This window comes from Ruditapes philippinarum, unplaced genomic scaffold (genome assembly GCF_026571515.1).
Source record: "Ruditapes philippinarum isolate M1 unplaced genomic scaffold, ASM2657151v2 ctg12166_1_1_1_1, whole genome shotgun sequence".
NCBI classification, from domain to species: Eukaryota; Metazoa; Mollusca; class Bivalvia; order Venerida; family Veneridae; genus Ruditapes; species Ruditapes philippinarum.
The window spans coordinates 41,493-63,992 of record NW_026866424.1 but is presented as its reverse complement, the minus strand read 5'-3'; the positions used below and the strand labels follow the sequence as shown (position 1 = coordinate 63,992).

At 35.4% G+C, this 22,500-nt stretch overlaps 2 protein-coding genes across 2 annotated transcripts in view; both read right to left on the bottom strand.

Moving 5' to 3' along the window:
* Positions 1 to 1,798: 1,798 nt before the first annotated feature.
* LOC132732430 (sushi, von Willebrand factor type A, EGF and pentraxin domain-containing protein 1-like) lies at positions 1,799 to 21,927 on the bottom strand. Its single transcript, XM_060718847.1, has 11 exons — positions 21,672 to 21,927; positions 16,049 to 16,216; positions 12,300 to 14,342; positions 7,788 to 10,614; positions 7,372 to 7,490; positions 6,625 to 6,819; positions 5,356 to 5,532; positions 3,986 to 4,168; positions 3,201 to 3,296; positions 2,660 to 2,755; positions 1,799 to 1,916 (listed from the first exon to the last, which is right to left on the bottom strand). The coding sequence occupies exons 1-11, from the start codon at positions 21,925 to 21,927 to the stop codon at positions 1,810 to 1,812; spliced, it is 6,267 nt and encodes a 2,088-aa protein (XP_060574830.1). The 3' UTR covers positions 1,799 to 1,809.
* A 378-nt stretch (positions 21,928 to 22,305) lies between these two features.
* Positions 22,306 to 22,500, bottom strand: part of LOC132732428 (sushi, von Willebrand factor type A, EGF and pentraxin domain-containing protein 1-like) — a gene marked incomplete at its 5' end in the record, with an annotated part of 34,023 nt that continues 33,828 nt past the window's right edge. Inside the window, 1 exon segment of the mRNA XM_060718844.1 lies at positions 22,306 to 22,489. Within this exon segment, the coding sequence (XP_060574827.1) occupies positions 22,306 to 22,489 (184 nt within the window).

Below are 22,500 nucleotides of genomic sequence, written 5' to 3'. Positions count from 1 at the left end.
TGGCACGGAAGACCTCAAATTTCCATTAGTTATTAATAATTCATCTGGAATTTAGAGATTAAAACAAGATAATTACAATAATAGGATGGAATATCAATATTGTCGTAAACATTGCATGTTGACATACGGCAATGATGAATATTATTGTATTGTCAATAAAGACAGTTGTGTACGGGTACGCTTTGGGTTATTTAATTATTTAATGATATACGCGGGTGTGTCAAACAAAGGTTGATTGTCTCTTTGATTGAAGTATCTTGCATTATAATTTCAGTTCATTTTCGAAATGTCTGTTTGATCGTTCCTTTTGAATTAATTTAGTACCAATTTCAAAACACTTTCAGTTTAGTCCGCAGTGCACTCCAAGATCCCACTAAAATATATCTTTAAAGGTTATTACATCGTTTTAACTAAACAAATCAATCTCTCATAATGTTAGTATAATTGTAAATGTAAATAATGGTTTTCAAATAAATGTGTAACATGAAACAAGTTCGTTCACGTCGAGACATTCACAGGGCTTATGATCGACGTCGTTAACTACAGTGTTCATAACAGTGATAACATTTTTTTTCGCGTACGAGCGTTCATGGTAAGAAACAACAGCAATATCGAAACAACAAGTAATAGCTTTTTTCAAAACTGCTAGGAGACGGCGTTCATCCCAGCATTCGGAAAAAAAACGTGATTTATACTCCTTCCAATAGAACTAATGTTTCTTCTTCTAAGAGAAATATATTCTACATTGTTTACCCCGTACGAGCTTACACAATGGCTTCGAGCTTTGAACATATAAGATAGTCTTTCAGTTCTTTATATAGGTAACCCGCAAAAAATATGGAGGCTGTCATGCCCCGAAAGCGTCCCTTTTGAGGTATTTTGTCATTCACTTCTTTATTATGTGGTTTTAAATTCTCCATTTTGATTGACTTAGGGCAGTCGGTGTTCCTTCCAGAATTGCTGCACTGTTAATAACCATGAACATCTTGTTTACGTACGAAAAGACGGTGCTTTGTATGTAACTACAAACAAGTGGACATATTCATCAGGTGAAAATGTCATAATAAGCGAATATAAACTAAATTTCCATCAAGATACGTTAACCGGCTTATCATTTGTAAATAAAAATCAATACTAGTATATATTTCTTGACAATTTTTTTTATTTTGGAAAAAATATATCAGACATGTTTATTTATAAAGAACAATGAAAATGTTGATGCCATCACATAGTGATATTTCAACAATTATGTGTTTTGCAGTAACAATTCTGGTATACAGAAGTCACAGATAAAAGAGAAACATATTTGTTTTGTTGTTGTTGTTGTTGTTGTTGGTGTTGTGATGGTGGTCGTTGTAGTGTCGATTGCTCACTGTTAAACCAAAAAGATTTGTCACGAAAAACGGTGCTTTGAGTAAAAAAACGATGACTATCATTGTAAAAATGATGAAATAAGGGAATATTAAATAAGTTTCCAAAACGTTAAGGCAATATGTAATAATAACACTAAAAATTCTTAACATTTTTTTTTTGGAAAAAATATTTCAGAATTTTTTTTAAACAACTTTTGGCCAACAAGGTTTTAAACAATTATGTATTTTAAACAGTAATTCAATTTTTTTGGTCACAAAGTCAATTAGAGCACTATTTGTTTGTTTGTTAGTTCCTATGATTCAACTGATTGGGAATCATTTTTTGAAGTTTTGCTACTATGAAAAAAAATTTTCACTAATAATAATGTCTTGCATAAAAAAGTTGATATCGATATATTTAAAATGAAATGAACCGAAATGTTTAAACATAATAGTTTTAAAATTTCTTGTTTTCACAGAACTGTCCGCTGTATTTGTAACGGCAACGGCATTTGTTTGGTCGCATGCATTTCCCGCCATTTTGGCACGGTTTATCACACACAGCTGAAAATAAAAATCATTCTATATTATTAACAAGAGGAAACGTTTGTTAAATAAAATCGATAAGATAATCAATTGTTAAAATAACAGTAGGCTATGTCAAACAGTGCAATAAATATTTACATTATTTGTTATTTAATTATTTATCCAAAACTGGAAAGAAATTGATTTTTATTCTCAGCCGACGGTTAAATGTTTTTTTTTATAATATATCAATTAATTTCCAGTCCGATGCTAGGAACTGACCAGTGCTGGTTTCCTATAAGTAGTCATGGTCGAGGCTCGAGTAAGGCTCGAACCCACGATCCCTGTATTAAGTGTAGACAACCAAACCACTGGACCGTTTATAAGAAAATTATTGTCTTGCAGCCACATATTTACCACATTCACCAAAATTTAATCAACGTACTTCTAGATCTACAAGTCCATCAGAAGATTAAATTTTGCTGATATACATTTATTAAAGTGGATAGGTCTACATAAGTCACATTTTCAGTAAATATTTCAGAAATTGATAAAAACAACAGAAATGTATTACTTCGATTTCTTTTTATAAAATAATGCTGAAAAATTGTTAAACAGTCTATGCGTTCTAATATTTACATGTTTCTTGTCTTATATATATGCACGCTTGTTGTCTAATATTCGCTGCACCTTAAACAATTTACCACTCGGGTAATCAATATGTAACTAATCATGAAGTAAAGAAAATCACATGCTGCAGTTATCACATTAAATTAACTTACCTCTCTCACAACGTGTACCTTTATATCCATGTTTACACGTGCAGGAATAAGGAGACGTACATTTACCACCATTAAAACAAGGATGTATGCAAATCGCTTAAAAATAAAGCAAATCATTTTTACATCTATTTAAAACATATTCTTCAACCATAAACGTTGTTTTTCAGGGGGGGGGTAAATATTATTTTTCTTGCATGTCAGACTGGCGTTTCCATTAGTTTTACCATGTCGGAAATGTGAAGAAATATTATATATGTCAGAAAACAAAGAGTTTATTCAAAAAAAAAAATGTTCGTGTCATTTGCTCGGTGGTGGTTTTTAACACAGGTATACCTATATCTATACATTAATAGAATGTTTTTCAAAATTGATTGGTCGTCTGCCAAAGCAAGTATAGTTTTGCATATCAGTTATATACATGGGAAAATAGTAGTAGTTTTTCTACATATACAAAATGCAGCTGTCAATAAACTTTCATTCCTAGCATAGCTTCCGAGTAAATCAAAAATAAATTAACAATCAAATTCAGGGGTATATATACCTCTTTCACAAACCTGACCACCATAGCCAGAACGACATTTACACCGGTTCAGACCCAGACAAATACCACCATGTTGGCATGGTCTCTTACATGTCACTGAAATGGTGAAGAGATTCTATTTTCACCACATTTGCAAAAGTAGCTCTTGTTTAATGTAATGACTAAAGACACATCTGTTCTCAGCACAATCTTAATTTTCATACGAAGAGTGAAATGTGACACCGGTTTATGTACATATATTTTTTGCTCATATTGTAATAAATTACATCTAAATTCAATGGACGAGTGTATGACTGCTAGTACAGTACAGTACTCATCATGGTTCATACACATACTTTGAATGTGCACGAGGAACGAAACTGGAAAAAATATGTAAACACAATCAGTGTTTTGACATCCATCAACGAAGATTGCTTTTTTCAGAATATAACAAATCTTTGCTAAAACAAACTGTAAGAATATATAGTATATAGTATTTAGCTCCATGGAAATGTTTCGTTTTTACTTTGTGTTAAAAATATTATGTTTTTGAGAACAAATGTGACTTTCACATAATGTAATAATTTAATTTTTTTTTTCAAATAGAAAAATGAAGAAAATAAAAATCAAATGCAGTTTGTATCTCTACATTTCAGACATTTTCATTATAGCAATACCAAAATAAACAAGTTGACTAAAAAGTATAAAACGTTCAAGACATTTTAAACAAGAGAGAACATACCGTGCTTTTTTGTTTCATTTCCATGTTTGATAACCATCTCATATTATTTAAGAATGAAAATTACCTCCGCATTTGATGTCGCCGTCCCAGGTGCCATCACTCATACACCGTATTATCGGCGGTGACCTGGCCGGGGCCACACCGGACCGGCATTTGAAGTTGATCTTGTCTCCAAAGTAATATGACGCACCCTGTATACGTACCACATTCACAAAGTCGCGTAATCTTGGCTTACCACAGAACACTCCTGAATGAAACGAAACATCATAAAACAATGCACTACATAATGTATATTTCTGCAGCCCGATGGAACGCTCTGTCATATGACCCTCATATTCGTCAGGCAGATTTCAAGTGTAAAACCTGAATTAAGACGACGTTTGTCCGCGACCATTTGGGTCATGACAGTATGTGTATTATTACTAATCTCAAACCATTGCTTAAACTAATTTTGTGGTGAGGTAGGAGGTTACTGTAGAAAATAAGGTTAGTATTTATTAACAGGAAAGTAGCCGCCGGTATGACTGCAATGCTTTAAATACTTATATGCTTTATAATACTGGACGTAAGTATTAAAGTAAATAAAATTGAAACAACTCAATCAGCGCATATGGCTGTTAAAAACATTTAAGCAGCATTTTAGATATTTAAAAAAAGTCTAATTTTTAAAATCATTCGTAGGAAAGACAAATTGAAAACCACATTAACTACTTTTGTGCTCCGTCGTTGTTATTAATTACCATAAAAACGTTTCTGTTTTGATGTTCGGTATGCCTGTGACATTCCCAAATTTCTAGGTCATACAATACTAAATGGATGCTTAAACATCTGGTTATGAGGTAACTAGTGTTGTTTCGGTGCATCATTGACGAAATTTACGTAACCTTATCAACATTGGCACTGTCAAATTGGTTTTGCTTATTTGAGTTTTATATGACATGAATATGTTGACAAATGTCTAAGGTTTACCAAACATACAAAACATAAACGTGATATACGTGTTATCATATTATTTAATACCGACGAATTATAAAATGTTTCCTTCAATACGGTAATCACCAATATTGATAAAAAAAGGAGTTTACTAGAAATATTTTAATGAGATTTAAAGTGTAATGGTCAACAAATATACTCTGAAATATATTTGTAGTTACTTGCTCGTTTTTGGCCACAGATTTGCACAATCCTGCATAAATATTGCATTATGCGTTATATATTTCGTATTTGCATTTCTTTTGTACTTGATATACACGCGTAGAGGGTGTTTCCGAATGTGACGTCATGAATTATAGACATACTAATATGACGTGTCGCTAGAATCCGTTATCCTTATTACAAAAAAGTTTTCAGAGTTGTTACACATTCTCCGAAAACTTTACAATAAAACTAGAAAAAAATAAACTTCATTGCAATAACAACATCAGAAACACATACTTGAACAGGACCCAGCAGGGTCAGACCATGTTGAATTTTCTTGACAAATTATAGTTACGTCCCCTGACGCAGTAAAGCCCTCAACACATTCAAGTGTCTCTACTTTGCCAACTGGTCGTGCATCGCTTAACGCACGTGCATGTTCAACACCTGTGTCAGCTGCACATGCAAGTGCTCCTGAAATAAGACACGTAAATTTATTAAATTGATATCCCCTGTCGAAATGAATAGTAACAATATACATGTAGTATTTTCTCTCTAAACATTTAACTCTTAAATTATGCAAAAGACAATTAAAGTTTATAGACAATGTAGTTTTCCCTTATGAGATATATCAATATATGAAGTTTCAAGCTGATATATCTACTACTTCTGCAGGTTTGATCCGAGGAAAAAGAGCAAAAATACAAAATACAAACAATAAAGTATGAAAAATTACAAAGGGCAATCACTCCAAAATCTTGCAAAAGCGAAAAAGGGCTCTTCTTTTACACATATGAAATTTAAGAATTTAATCTGTAATAGTAAACGTTTCGTCACGTACGCCGGACAGACGGACTAACGAACAGCTGTTCAACGCCAAATATATATCCCAGTCTTTGACAGGAATAATTACACAGTACATTTATTCCCAGAAAGCCAAGCTACATACAAACTATAAACATTTAAAAAAGTTTGCAAACATGCAGGATTTTACAATTAAAAATATTAAAGACATACTATGCTCTTCTTTGAATGCAGAAATATATTGAAATCTAGTAAATTCTTTCTTAACATGTCTAATTTGAATAAGTGAATGTATTCACTATGTTTGGGAGGCTATATTCTCTATTACTTGTCTTTTCTAATAAAAACAACCCGTTCTTTTTATGGCACTTTGTAATCATACTTTGATACCTTTAGTGTTTAGGGTTTTAAACGTTACATATTTTCTCTGTGTGTATTTAAAAGATGTTGTTTTTTTACATTTCAAAAGATTCTGTAAAGTACTTATCAGGTGTTTTTCAAATATCAAATTTGAGCATGATATATCTATTGTTGTAATAAAAAAGATACTAAAAACTTTATATCACATAATATGGAGCATGAGTTGGCTGGATAGTATTATTTTTCAAAATCTGGAGCGGGTGTACATGCTTTATGATCTTTCATTCTTACCTGCAACCGGTGTACACGCTGTGCGGTATTTATCACTTTGAGCAGATGTACACTGTATTTGATATTTTATTAATTACCTGCTACTTGTGTACATTCTATTTTATTCGTTACCTGGAATGGGTGTACACGCTGGAGGATCAGAGCTCCACAATCCCGTCTCTAGGCAGTCAAGTTGTCCCAGACCGGCCATGTTGTAACCTGAATCACATCCTAACACGATCTGATCCCCATATCCGTTCTCACTTCCAAGATTTCCGTTTAGAATTAAAACATTCTCTGGTAATGTAAGACGTTGGCATGTCACCCCTAAAATAACACGAACAAAACTTTTGAAGAAGAGAAAATCCTCGAAAACAGTGGAATCAGAAATGAATAAAAAGGCATGACTTGTATTGATTGAGTTTGTTCATCACTGTCAATGAAAAGTAAAACACTTTGGCCCCTGGCATTGGTTTTAGCAAGTCTGTGTTTGCAAGGAACCAGGTACAATAAACTTAAGATGAAAATTGTTCCTTTACACACAACATCCGTTATTGTAATTGTACACATTTTGGAGAAGAAAAACAACAAAACATTCCAATGAATTGAACAGTAAGGAGAAATACAAATGTAGCTTAATCGGTAGCCATTCAATTGTCCTGCATTTTGTATTTAAATGATACAAAAGTTTACAAATATAATTAACTTGAAACAAATCTTTTCTGTGCTAGCAAAATAAATAATATACTTTTCAACACAGAAATCAGAATATATTGATTATCTTTTGAAATTGATATCCCTTAAACACTGAATTTACTGTTTCAAATATAAAGCATAGCAAGTACATTATAAAAATTCAGCATGAAAAATATTACATACGTTCACACTGTGGTGGCTGGTTAGACCATCTCCCGGATGATGTACACTCTGAGACAAGGCGACCTTTTGCTTTATACCCTTTCTCGCACATATATGTTACTGTACTTTGATATGTGAAACTAAAAAATTCATGAAAAGCATGAATACTGAATTATCGTGCATGCATATAAACCTTTAAGCTAAAATAACGCAGCAAGTTGCTGCATAAGTAGAATGATGCTCCTTAAGGGGGAATATTTGAGAAAAATAAATATAAGCTTTTATTTCCTTGACTGGAAAGCAATTGCGAGATTTTTTAGAAAGATGTAATGCAAATGGCTAAAATAATACACTTCTCATCATTATTTGCGTATCTTTAACTGTTTCTATGTTATGAAATAAGTGTAAATATGGATTGTAATAATTAAGCCGCGTACCTGTCTCCAGTGACTGTCATGTGGTCGCTAAATGGTGGTACACCACAATTTACTAACTCGCAAATAGGAAGCTTTCCTTCCCATTGCCCTGAGATACCACAAACTAAAGAACTCTGTCCAGATAATATGTAACCTTCGTCACAGAAATAATCCACTGTAGATTCGAACAATGTTCCGACAAATTTCCTGCCGCCGTTTGGCATTTGTGGGGGATCGTAGCAATCGAGACGTAAACATGCTGTCTCGCCTCCCTCATACTGCCATTGCTTGTTTTCCGTACACCTTGCTGTTGCACTACCGATTAAGTAAAAGCCGTCATTACATGTGAACGTAACAACACTATTGACATAAGCTTCCATTGGCATTGTTGTGGAAGAATGAGGAAACACTGGTGGTGGACCGCATGTCACAGCATGACACTCCGGTCTATCGCCTATCCATGCCCCTGTGTATGAACAAGTCAGCGTTGGATTTCCGGAGATTTCAAAATTTGGGAAGCATTTGTATGTTACAGTGGATTTATAGAAATGGTAATTACCGATGTAAATAGCATTGTCAATAGGAGGCGGAGTCCCGCATGATTTTGGCTCACAAACGGGAGTTTTGCCCGACCATACACCAGTAGCTTGGCATGATGTCGTCCTTTGACCGATAAGAGTGAATCCTACATCACAAATGTATTGAATAACACTTTTGTAAGTGTAATTCTTCGAATCAATTTTTAAAGAGTTAGGAACATACGGTGGCGGACCGCAATCTATCGGTACACATTCAGGTGTCGCACCAAGCCAGTTTCCATTCTCATCACATGTTATTATTGAAGAAGAACCTTTCACTCTGTATCCCAGGTAACACAAATACTGAGCCTCGCCTTTAAAATTGTACGAGGCTACAGCAACTTTGCTGTTTGCGACTTGCGTTGGCTCCCCACATTGCACAAGCGAGCATGTTGGAATAATACCTTCCCATGTACCAGACGCGGAACACGTTAATAAACTGTCTCCAGCCGACAATTCATATCCAGTTTCACAAACGTAACGTGCTTTAGAATTAAATAAATATTGTGTTAGGGCATTAAAAGGAATTGCATGCTCAATAAATGGTGGTACTTCGCATAAAATCAATCTACAATAGGGATCCGAGCCACTCCATGAACCATCTTTCTGGCATGTCCGTCGGTCCGACCCCTGAAGTCTATATCCGTCATTACATCTGTATGTCACAGTTAAACCAATTCCTGACCCTGTCTCACTGGTCAATCCATTTGTTATTTTCGGTAAGTCAGGACACCCGGATATCTCACAGTGTGGCGGCTCATTTTCATAATCCCAGTCTCCATTAGGGCCGCACCTTGGTCTTGCTTTTCCTACTAAATAATACCCTTCGTCGCACTGGATTTCAAGTTCATTTCCAAACTGAAACCCATTGCCTATAGCTCTGCCATTCCGAACATCCGGAAATGCAGGACATGTGACAATTTCACAGACAAAATTAGATTCAGACCATTGACCATTAGCTTGGCACCGTTGAGAACTCACACCAATACCGCGATAACCTTCCTCACATGATAGTGAGGCTGTGGCTTCGAAACTCCCTTCTTTTTCCCCGCCTGGTATGTCATATACAACATTGAGCTTAATAGGTGGGGGACCACATGTTATTTTTATACAAGTCGCATCAGCTCCGCCCCATCGACCATTAGAGAGGCACTTGCGTTGTGCTTGTCCCACAATTTCATAGCCTGTGTTACATTGATATTCAATAATGTCTTCATAAAAGAACTCATTCCCGCTGAAGAACCCATTATCTATAGGCGGTGGATTAGCACATTTAACTTTCTGACAGTACGGATCACTCCCTGACCACTCATGTGTCCCTAAACACAAACGAACACCTATGCCAACGAGCTCGTACCCTTCGTTACATGAGTAAATTATATTACTGCCTTGTGAATAACTCGATGCAAAGTAACGCCCATTTTGTAAAGGCGGCGGCCTTGGACATTCGTTTCTTAAACATTCCGGTTCTTTTCCGGACCATTCGCCACTTTCCGTACATATTCTAGTGCTTGGTCCATCGAGAACATAGCCGGCATTACATAGATATTCAAGTTGGTTACCATAGGTGTAATCAGTGCCACTTACAATAACGTTTCTATTAGGCTCTGGTCTCGGACATATGATAAAGAGACAGGTTGGTGACGAACCTGACCAAGACCCGTCAGCCTGGCATTGTCGCTCTGTATTTCCGGTTATTCTATAACCTTCGTCGCACTGGAAACTTACTGTTGCCCCGAACGAAAAATCTGTACCAACTAGCTGAGCATTTGATGGAACAAACGGTGGAAAGCACGTTTTCTTGTCACAAAATGGCATCACGCCGCTCCAAGATCCGTCATAGAGACAATCTAACTTGCGCTCTCCAACCAAGGAATATCCCGGATTACATTCAAATATTATACTAGAACCGTATGTTAGTTGATCGAAGGTCATCACACCATTTTGGAATCCCCCCGATGTTATATCTTGGCATTGTACACCTCCACATGTTGGTGCTGTTAAGCTCCATGTGTCATCACTCTGACATTCTCGAACGTTCGGTCCAGTCATCGTGTATCCCTCTAGACATATGTACGTAGCCGTCCCCCCACGAACTAAAACCTGACCATTCACAGGAGGATCGAGCCTCGGACAGGCGTACTTTATGCAGACAGTCTGTTCCCCACTCCACGAACCATCCTCTTGGCACGTGCGATTAGATGCCCCTTGAAGTCTGTAACCAGAACGACACGTCACTGCAACTGTGGTGCCAAATTCGGTTTGAAAACCTGCATCAATGAAGAATAAAATATGTAACTCAACATTCATAATCTAAAGTTTGCTAACTTTAAAGTATTTCTAATAAATCTAAAGTACCATTATTAAACATTAGTCTGCTTGAAGCAACTGATTCTACCCATGCGACCAGCATAGAAAAAGGTCTCCCTGCACATGGTCTGATCATTGTTCGTTTGTTATTCAGTCAAACTAAATATTTTGTAATTTTCCTTAAAAATGTGAAATGGTTTTGTACAGATACAGTGACCGACAAGTCACTTTCAGATATCTAGCATGAGAGGGCTACACTAGTATTCAATTCTAACATGTTTGGTTAGGTCTCCTTTTAATCAGACTTCTATTCTAAAGAGGAATCTGTTCAATACATCTGCAAATGTCTCTACATTCAAATTTCACCATTTTCATGTTTAAATATGGATTAACACCTTTACCTAATACTTTAAATGATATAAAAATTGGTCAAAGACAGAAAAGACCGGGTTGCATTTGTATACCAAATATCATGAGGCTGTAATGTTACAAAAAAAATGTTAACCATTGACTATTAATGTTGAAAATTTAAATAAGTTGGTAAACAGGTAGTGGATTAACAACAGACCTGAAATCGAATCCCATGGTATGGGACAACTAGTTTATGCAGTTTGCCAAATATCAAGAGACTGTGATCAGTAGTTGCTTAGAAAACTGTTGTGAAAATTTCCTATCATTGACCATTAATTTCAAGATTTTAACTAAGTCGGTAAACCGAAAATGGATGAGCGACATACCTGAAATCAAATCTCACTAAATGAGACCACTAGTTAATATTGTATGCCAGTTATCACGAGGCTGTGATAAGTAGTTGCTGAGAAAACTGTTACAACACTTTCCTTCCATTGACCATTTATGTCGAAAATTTAACTAAGTTGGTAAATAGGAAGTGGAAAATCAACAAATCTGAAAATGAATCCAACAGTATGGGACAACAAGTTAATGCAGTATGCTAAATATCAAGTGGCTGTGATAAGTAATTGCCAAGAAAAGTGTTACGAAAATTTCTTCCATTGACAATTAATGGCGAAAATTTAACTAAATCGATTAACAGGAAGTTGATTTGCAACAGACCTGAAATCAAATCCCACAGTATGGGACAACGTGTTAATGATGTATGCCAAATATCAAGAGACTATGATAAGTTGTTGCTGAGAAAACTGTTACGAAAATTTCCTATCATTGGCCATTAATGTCGGAAATTTAACTAAGTCGGTGAACAGGAAGTAGATGAGACCTGAAATGGAATCCCACAGTATGGGACCATGTGGCAATGCTGTATGCTTAATAAATCGGTTGTGATAAGTAGTTGATGAGAAAACTGTTACGAAACTTTTTCAACGCCCACTCACCCGCCGCCCATCATTCAACATACTATAACCCAAAAAATTGAAATATGCTTACCGTAAGTCAATATTTTAATCGTATTTCAATGGAATATTTTCCATTATTACGAAGAGTGTATATGATGCAATATAAGATAACATCATTGCCATATATATTATGGCCGCCATCACATGTTAGTAATTAGCTTTTCGTTTCAAGTTACATGATATTTTCATTAAATCGAGTTAATCTTGAGTTTGACAAAAGAACTTAATGGTCACATGCTTCCTGTAGTAATTCTTGCTAATAACCTACTTACCTGACGTAAACCCATTCCGGATATTAAGTCTCGGGCATTCAACGGCTGTGCATACTGGTATTGGTCTATTCCATTCACCGGAAGCAAGACACGTTCTGTTGTTTGATAATCCATCTATGTAATAACCCGGGTCACACTCGTATGAAATAACTGATCCATAAGTAAACACTTCCCCTAACATACGTCCATTCGATATAATATGGGATGGTTTGTCACACTGAACAATTTCACAAGAAGGGACCTCACCACTCCATCTTTTTTCTTTAGTACATGAACGAGTTCTGTCACCACCAAGGATATATCCGGTATTACAGCTATATTGCACAGACGCTTGAAATAAGGTGTTTTCATATTCAATTATGCCATTATCAATGCTGTCTGGTACCCCACAATCAACCGGTGAACACACAGGTTCTTCACCTTCCCACGTTAAATTTGCTAAGCAACGACGTACCTCAAGGCCAGTTAATTCGTGTCCTTCATTACACATGTATCTAATAACTGAACCTAATTTCAAGTCCTTGTAATCCAACCGGCCATTTAGTACGAATGGTGGCGCCACACATTCAATAGCCTGGCAAGTCGGTGCCACCCCAGACCAGGTAGAATCTGACTGGCAAGTTAAACTTGCCTCCCCTTGTAGCTCATAACCTTCATTACAAATATATCTTACAAAACTTCCGAATTCAAGATTTACACTCGAAACAACGGCATTTCCATATTGAATAGGCAATGGCTGGGGACATTTTACTAAAAAACATTCTGGTAAATTTGCTTCCCATAATCCTGTCTCTAAGCATTCGATTTCTCCTCGAGGGTTCAAACTATTTATAGATAATTCATAGCCAGCATTACATTGATATGTCACCCTGTCGCCAATATTGAAAGTTTCAAGCGCTTGTGGATTGGAATAAATCGCGTTATTCACTCTAGGCGGACTATAACATACAATACGATTACATGTTGGTGGAGCTTGAGACCATTGTTTACTTCCTAAGCATAGAAGCAAAGCTTCTCCTTCCATAGTAAAGCCATTTTCACAGGAATATGTCACAGTATCTTGGAAAAAGAACGAGTTTCCCGTGTAGAACCCGTTGTCAACTGAAGGTGGTGTAGGACATTTTATTTTATTACAAACCGGCGATTGATTTTGCCACTTCCCAGTTTCGCGACAAATTCTTTCCTCGGGTCCGTCTAATTCGTACCCAGCATCGCAAACATAACGAATGACGTTGTTTAACGTATAGTCCCTGCCTTTCCACTGTCCATTTTCTATGATTTCTGGTTTGCCACATGACACCGGTTTACACGCAGGAGCTGTGCCACTCCAGAAGGTATCTGCCTGGCATTGTCGTTGCTCATCCCCGCCAGTAAGTACATAACCTAGATCACATTTATAACTAACAGTTTTTTTGTATGTAAATACGTCGCCTTCGAAATGCCCGTGCAGTATATCATCGGGCTGTCCGCATTGCACAGGAATGCATTCAGGTGCTGCTATACTCCATTCTCCAGTTTCGAAACACTCCAAGACATCAGTGTGTGAAAGGTCATACCCTTGATCACAACTGTAGCGTACCTGATCTAGGAAAGTGTTTCCAGCTTTCTGATATTGACCATATGGTATGTCGATTGGATCCCGGCACGTCACAACTACGCATTCGGGAAGATTGGCTTCCCATTTCCCTGTGGCGAGGCAGTTAACTTTACCTGATGGGTTCAGACTGTTCTGCGAAAACATATATCCGAAATTGCATTTATATTGTGCCGTAAAGGCAACGGGAAACTCTTCTAGTTTTGCATCATTAGAAAATTTTCCATTTTCTATATTCGGCGGGAGCCCACATTTCTGCGGATCACAAGTCGGTATACTCATATCAAATGTTCCGTCGTCTTGACAATAGACGGATGTGTGTTCAGTGAAGAACTCATTTCCTTCTTTACACTCAAAAAACACGTCTGTGCCAGGAGGGTATTTGTTATCTTCTGTTGGATTTGTCACGAGTGTGTTTTCTGACAGCACCGGAATTTTGCACTTTATTTCTGGAAAACAAAACGGTTAGTATGGTTTGTATTTAAAATCTTTATATCTTCTACATTTCTATAAGCATCTAAGACAGGAAATCTAGACTTTTATTATGAAAAGAAGACTTTTCAACATTTGACCTTTAAGTGTGACCTTGACCTTGGGGGTAGCAACCTATTTTTTGCGCTTTGCAAATTGTCTCATTATGGTAATCACTTGTGCCAAGTTATTTCAAAAGAAATTTAAACGGTTTAAAAGTTATGGAGTGGACACGAAATGTAGACTTTTTATTATGAAATGAATACTTTTTTTACATCTGACCTTTAAGTGTGACATTGACCTTTGGGGTAGCAACCCAATTTTTGCACGCTGCACATCGTCTCATTATGATGATTACTTGTGCCAATTTATTTCAAAACCTTTTCAGCGGTTTAAGTTATGGACTAGACACGAAAGCGTTTCAGACGTAAAGACGGACTGACAGACGGAGGCCATTCCTATAATCCCCTTTCCGCTATGCGGAAGGGGGTAATAATAAGAGTAGGGCAGTCTCTTTATAATTAAGCTTGTTTTTATATTCATCATAACAATTTCATATATATATTGTAATTGCTATATTTAGACAAAACTTTTGAGGTATGATAATTCTAATTCACCCAATAAACGAACGAATGCAGCATAAATGTCACATTGTGCGTTTTCTCACAATGCATACTGTATTTCTCTAATAAAACAGTATACTTTGAGAGTTTGTACACAGCACATTGATCGGCTTTAAACATAGATTAAGATTAATTTGTTGCGTTATTGTATCCTTGTAGTTAAAACTTGTTGTCAACAGTAGGTTTTGCACTATTCAAAGTACAGCCCCATGGAGAGCAAGGACATGCTGCAGAGGTAAAACTCGAGAGAGAAGCCTGCGAAAACATTATTGAATCCACACACTCTAGATGATCGAATGTATGTGACATACATCGTATTGCAATACATGACCTCTGAGTATATAATGTCACATTGATATTCCAATTTCCATATTTGCTATCTAGTGAGTACATATGGCAACATTCTATACTAAGAGAACAGCTACTGCCTAGATAAGTCGACATATAACAAATATTGAAATAGCGAGTTGACCATAACACAGATGCGCAAACGAGAATATCAGCATTCCAAGAAACCAATACTACAGCAGTACTAGAGCACGAAAATTTAATAATTCGTATACCACGTTATCACACATGCCATACGACCCTGTGATTATGTCACTATAATGAATCCAACGCAACCTCGTGTCCAGCCGTTTAAATACGCACACATCACGGTATGTCCACACGTGCCACATGCTAAGATGAATAAAAATAATTTAACAATCATTATAGATTTGTAGGGTTTTTTTATCTGCTACTAGTATTAGATAAGAATAAATTTTTGGGTTGTTTTTGGAAGGTCTTGCCCGCTCCCATGAAATTATTGAACATTGAACAATAAACATAATAAATGCATTTTAAGTTTTAAGTGAACAAATGAAAACGGTGTAATATGAAGTTATATGGTCAGTTTTATGCATCTTGGGTAAAAGTTATGTTTTCGCTCCGAATAAATTTTAAAATTCATGCGCTACCGATGTCATAAAGTAACATTGTGATAACAGGTAACCAGACCAATTGAATATACACCAGCTCTATAATATAGCCTTAAATATCTAGTCTGATTGTAACCATACCTGCACATACTGGCACAGCACCCTCCCATTCTCCAGTAATAATACAAAGTCTTGTCCTGCGACCAGCTAGATCGTATCCTTTTTTACAGCTATACGAGGCCTCTGATCCCGCGGTCAAACCGGTGTAGGTAACTTTGCCATTGCTGATATCATCGAGTGCCGGACAGTCTGTAATTTAAAAAGAAAATAGTTCCACTATAGCCGTAGTAAATGTGTTTAAATGCAGTAGAAAAACCTCAATAAAACCTAGCAATTTTAAAGAGAGAGTTAAAAGAATATAACTTCATAAGGAGAAGAAAAATAGTTCCCAGTCATTTTACTGGCTACAAGAAAAAGCCGTGAAATACGTGTAGTACTATCACATTTAATTGTTAAGTATGAAAATTAATTACATGTACAAATAAGAGGATAAAATGCTAAAGAATTGTCTAGGATGTAATTTTCGTAGTAAATTTTTTTTGGTGAAAATAAGTAATGTCAGTGCTGATAAAATAGTTTTATTAAGGGAGATAATTGAAAAAATAAGCAAGATAGAATTATGGTTATTGGACAACGCACTACATCTCACTGGTCTTTATCCCTCTCTGAAGTTCTAATCAATTCCCTGTTATTCTCCGGACAAGAGATTGGCGGACGAAATAACATACAAACAGACGAACACTCAAGGCGGTGTCTATGTGCATTTAAACAGATATTGACTTATATATCGATACAGCTTCATATTATAAGCCTTATTTTAATATTGTATTTCCATATTTGCATTTATTAAAAAAAATTCTTTAAATTATACATACCTAATCCAAGCTAAAAGAGTGCTGGTAGATAAAGTTGTATGCCCGTAGTTAAAGCTGTAAGCGGCTAATGTTTTCTATAGTTTAAGCTGCAAGCATTTTGATATTCCATCACAAGTAGCTGATACAAAAGCGGTGTCTGATATACTGATACGATGCATAGCACGTGCACATTTAAATATTAATGAGTAACATTAAAACATAAACATAAAAAGCAGACATTAAAATCATTTTATTGGTCGAAGAAATATACGACAAACACCATATTCGATAAAAACGATAAAAATTATTGATTATTGTTGAATGTATTTTGTTTTTAATTTTTTATACACTATAACTATGTACTCCATAGTAGTCCTTTACATTCCATTTTCTGTAACAACATTTTTGAAAAGGATAAAAATGTGCGTTTGGAACTAGTTTGGTAATGTTTCATCATTAAAACTTGTTTATTCTTTGTTAGCAAATGCAAAGCTCAGCCATGAATGTATTAAAAGGGAAATTCTAAACCTTAACAGTGTGATCCCTTGAAAGAATAAATAACAACAAAAAACATGGCACTTGTAGACTGTATATGAGGGATAATAAAAAATTACAGCATCCCTTAACCAACCAGCACCTGCTTTAGAGATATTCAATTTTTAACATTTAAATGGCTGGAATCAGAGAAAAACATATTGTAAAAAGTAGCATTCATTTGTACCACACGCATATCAACATACATTTAAATATATTTATTCTTTGGCTGTGGAACAAGTTGGGCTCAAAACGAAAACCCTTGGTTAAATCTATCAGAATAGAGGGCAATACCTTGCATTGTTTATATGCATCTTGAATTTAGGTTCAACAACTTACAGTTAATAAAGAAATTTAAAACGTATGCATCATTTAACTCTAAACCTGCTGGTGGAAAGTGAATCTACCCGTGCAACCAGTGCAGACCAAGCTTAACCTACACATCAATGCCGACTGATCATGGTCTGCAATATTATGAAAATATCCCTAAAATGACGAATAGTTTTGTCTAAATTGAAAGATGGATAAGCCTATTTATGATTTTTAGCGTGGTAAGCGATAAACAAAACTACCTCAAAAAGAGAATTTAACAAATTTACTTTCTACACAACAGGAGTGCAAAAATTGACACTTGTTGGCGACATTCATTATATGTATACAGTTGGACAGCACCCAGTAGGCCACCGAACAAAAACTAAGCAGGAATAGGTTCCAAGAAGAAGAGAATGAAACAACTTCAATCAATTAAATAACAGGACAACCTTAAACTAGAACTATCACTAAATGTGATTAATACCCCCACAAGACTGCTTCGGAAATGAGGAAGTACAAGTAACAGAATAGCTTGTAAAAGAATCGAAAAAGAGTTATGGTTGTGGGTAATTGAAACTAGTTGTGGGTTTTGTATGTTACAATTCCTTACAATATGATTGACCATTGATGAAGTTTTATTGAATTACTCTGTAATAAATCCAGAGAGAGTTACGCTTCTTGAGCACTGCACTTCCTCACATTGCGCTTGACCATTGTATGAAATTGTATTGAATTCCAAATAGTACTTTTCAAGTTATGCTCTGGACAAGAAAAAATCAATGTAAAAGTAACAAAGGACAGTAACTCAATAATTACTCTAGACTGAGTCATGGTTCTTGTGCACTGCACTTCCTCCTAATGTGCTTGACGATTGTATGAAGTTGTATTAATTTCCAACTAGTAGTTTTCAAGTTATGCTCCGGACAAGGAAAAGTAACAAAGGGCAATAACTATGTAATAAGTCAAGATAGACTTATGGTTCTTGTGCACTGCACTTAATCTCAATGTGCTTGATCATTGTATTAAGTTGTATTGAATTCCAACCATCAGTCTTCCAGTTATGCTCTGGACAAAAATAAGCAATGGAAAACAAAGGGCAATAGCTCTGTAATTACTTTAGGTAGAGTTATGATTCTTGTGTTCTGCACTTCCTCTTATTGTGCTTGACCATTGACTGAAGTTGTTTTGAATTCCAAGCAGTAGTTTTCAAGTTATACCCCGGACAAGAAAAAGTTACAAAGGGCAATATCTCTATAATGAGTCATGATGGAGTTATGGTTCTTGTGCACTGCACTTTTTCTCCATGTGTTTGTCCATTGTAAGAAGCTTTATTGAATTCCAACAATTAGTCTTCAAGTTATGGTCTGGACAAAAGAAAGTAATGGAAAAGTAACAAAGGGCAATAACTCTGAAATTACTTTAGTTAGAGTTATGATTCTTGTCCTTATTGTGCTTGACCATTGTATGAAGTTGTTTTGAATTCCAACCTGTAGTTTTCAACATTAGTCTTCAAGTTATGCTCCGGACAAGGAAAATGCAATGGACGTCTGAACCGACCGACCGACTAACCGACCGACCACCGGGTGACTCCTTTATACTCCCCAAACTTCGTTTCATGAGTATAATGATTTAAACATGATCCTAAAGTGTTGTTAGCTATGGTCGCCAAATGAGCAAAACAACCATAAAAAAGCTCATACAAACTGTGTTTGCATTAAGATAACATAAAAAGATCATAATAAAAAAATAAAAGAATTTCAGCCACACATTATTATTGTATAAATATCTGAATGCTCTTGCATGTGATCACATATTAAATCTATATACATTTTGAAAACAAGACAATATATTGTTCAAATAATTCAAAAGCATGAAATGAAAAAAATAATCAAACATTAAATGTTTCCACAACTGTTATATAAGCTTTATTATACATCGTTCACACAGTAACATGGAAAAGCTTAAATATGGTCAAAACAAAAGCACAAAAAGCTTAAGCATTACAATTTATATATCAGCAATTAAAGCAAAATCATACATTTGTGATAAGAAATACATGTATACATAAACCACGGCTTAATTTAATTGCAATTAATGTCGTGCATAAAACAAATCAGTCATATATGTTAAGTACATAATAAGCACCACACTCATATACATATATCATAACAAGAGGGCCATCATGGCCCTGAAATCGCTCACCTGTATATAGGCCCCAGGGGAGGGGCAAATTTTAACCCAAGGGCTTTTATTTGGACAAACTTGGTAGACTCCCATTAGAAGATGTTTCCTGATAAATATCTAAGCCCTATCTCTTTGGGGTTTTTATTAAGAAGATTTTTTATGTTTTTACTATACACATATAGGGAAAAACAATGACACCCCCGGGCGGCGCCAATTTTGATCCCAGGGCTTTTATTTGTTCAAACTTGGTAGACTCTCACTAGAAGATATTTCATTTTTAGTATCTAAACTCTAGCTCTTTCTGTTTTTCTAAAAGAAGATTGTTTTAAGTTTTTACTATATACACATATAAGGAAAATCAATGAAGCCTGGGGTGGGGCCAATTTTAACCCAAGGGCCCTTATTTGAACAAACTTGGTAGACACCCATTTGAAGATGTTTCATGCTATATATCTAAGCTCTAGCTCTTTGGGGGTTTTTTTAAAGAAGAATTTTTAAGTTTTTACTATATACATAAAGGGAAAAAGAATGAGAGGCAGGGCCAATTTTTACCCCAGGGCTTTTATTTAAACAAACTAGGTAGATACCAACTAGAAGAACTTGCATGCTTAATAGCTAAGCTCTAGCAATTTGGGCTTTTTAAAAGAAGATTTTTTTAAGTTTTTACTATATACAAATAAGGAAAATCAATGACCCTCCCCCCCCCCCCGGGCGGGGCCAGTTTTGACCTCGGGGCATTTATTTAAACAAACCAGCAACCAGAGTTCTGCATGGAATTAAATTATTTGAACAACTTTTAAAGTTGACTTCCTGTGAAGTTTGGATGAAATTGGCTTAGCGGTTTATGAGGAGATGTCGTTTAAAGTAAAAGTTTACGGATGGACAACGGACAGACGCCGGACGAAAAGCGATCCCTTTGTGACAGGTGAGCTAAAAAATAAATAAAAAGCTCCAAACAGTGCATATATAAATCTATTGAAAGTTTAAACATGCATTGATAATATACTCTAATAAAAAACAAAAATGCTAAAATCAAAAGTATTAAAAGCTCAAACATACACTTATTGACAGTGCTTATGTCATTTTTTAGCAAAATCATACAATATATAAATAACAATACATACAAGTAAAAACAGTGCTTATATAATATTATCAAAAGCTAAATCTTTATATAATATTTTAGACATTGCCTTGTTGTACCAAAAAGTTTTTACGTCTTATTTTCGTTTTGATATCTTGTTTAATGAGTTGAGTTTTTAACATAGGTATTTTAACTCAATTAAGAAACAAGCTCTTGCAACTAATATAAATCATTTTTGTATCTGCTGCCTGAAACAATATTCTTCATTTCAGTTGTTGTCATTGTTGTTGTGTTTTTTGTGTGTGTTTTTTCTTATTATTTTGTTGTTTTTTTTATGTTTGTTTTGTTGTTGTTGTTTTTTGTTGATGCTGTATTTTTCTTTTACAACAGCAAAATGATATGCATTTAAATGTTTTTTTGTGTAAATCAATGTTATCAACTTCGTATTTTCTTTCTCTTGAAAATTATACTCAAAACGTAAATTTGAATGATTGGTTTTTGTTTGTTTGTTTGTTTGTTTGTTTGTTATTTCAGTGAGCATTTAACTGTTCTGTATCCCTGACGTTATGTGTAATCAAGTGTGTAATCAAGTGAAAATAAATTGGTTAATAAAAGCAACAATATAGAACTCAAACGTACATTAAATTTTTGCAACAAATGTCATTTTATATATCCCAGAATGCTTAATAGTCACATGACATTGGAATGCACTTCCGGCGGCGGCGTTTATATCTTTTACCTTTACAAAACTCCACAGGTGTATCAGAGACGGCGCCTTTTGCTTTCCCGGATATATCCGCCCAGGCTATGACGTCACCCATTTCTGACGAACAATTTTGTCGTAGTGATTCAATATCTCTTAGAGACAGACTTCTACTCCACATGTTCAGCTGAGTAATTTGACCAATGAACGCTTCGGGGCTGGAAAACCCGCCACCTAGCGTATCTTGGTCCTGTCCAATGATGAATTGTCCGCCGCCTTTGAAAGAAAACATTTATTTTTAACTATGTTTATAGTTTGCCTTATTTAAAATCAAAATACAGAAGTAAAGATGGGCTGGCTGTTTGTCACTTACTGTATCGCTATAATCTACAACGTTATCATGTATTTTAAAAACAATCCTATTTGTCTCATTATTGTTAATATATACAACGTGCAATATGCCTAAAAATGTTTTCAGCTATATCTCTATTCATATATTTATAGTTTGAATTTTGGAAAAAAATACTTCCTTAATATTTGTATGCAAGAAATATGTATGATTATTCATGTAAGAGTCAATGGCGCATGCATGAAATCATTTCTTAACCATTTATCCCTCACTTTAAATAGCCAGTCCATAACGCTTATCTGCTTCACGCTATAGAAGAAACTACATAAAACCTTTGATCGTTTGTCCATTCGACAGCCTTCTACCACTGTCCATTGGAATTCCGTCCATGTAGAGCTTCCACTGACCTCGATTTGACTCCCACATGACGCAGACGTGATGCCAGTTTCCTGTGTTTGCTTTTGCCGTAGTCGTTCTTTTTTCACCATTCACATAAAACGCAAACCTTGAACAATG

Bases quoted from the DNA above. Each gene is read 5' to 3' on its own strand.
- LOC132732430 (XM_060718847.1), bottom strand. From the start codon at position 21,927: ATGTTTTCTTTCAAAGGCGGCGGACAATTCATCATTGGACAGGACCAA. The intron at 7,491-7,787 runs GTACGCGGCTTA...TGAATTTTTTAG, and splicing joins ATGACAGTCACTGGAGACAG to TTTCACATATCAAAGTACAG. The intron at 4,169-5,355 runs GTATGTGTTTCT...CGTTTCATTCAG, and splicing joins CCCTGCTGGGTCCTGTTCAA to GAGTGTTCTGTGGTAAGCCA.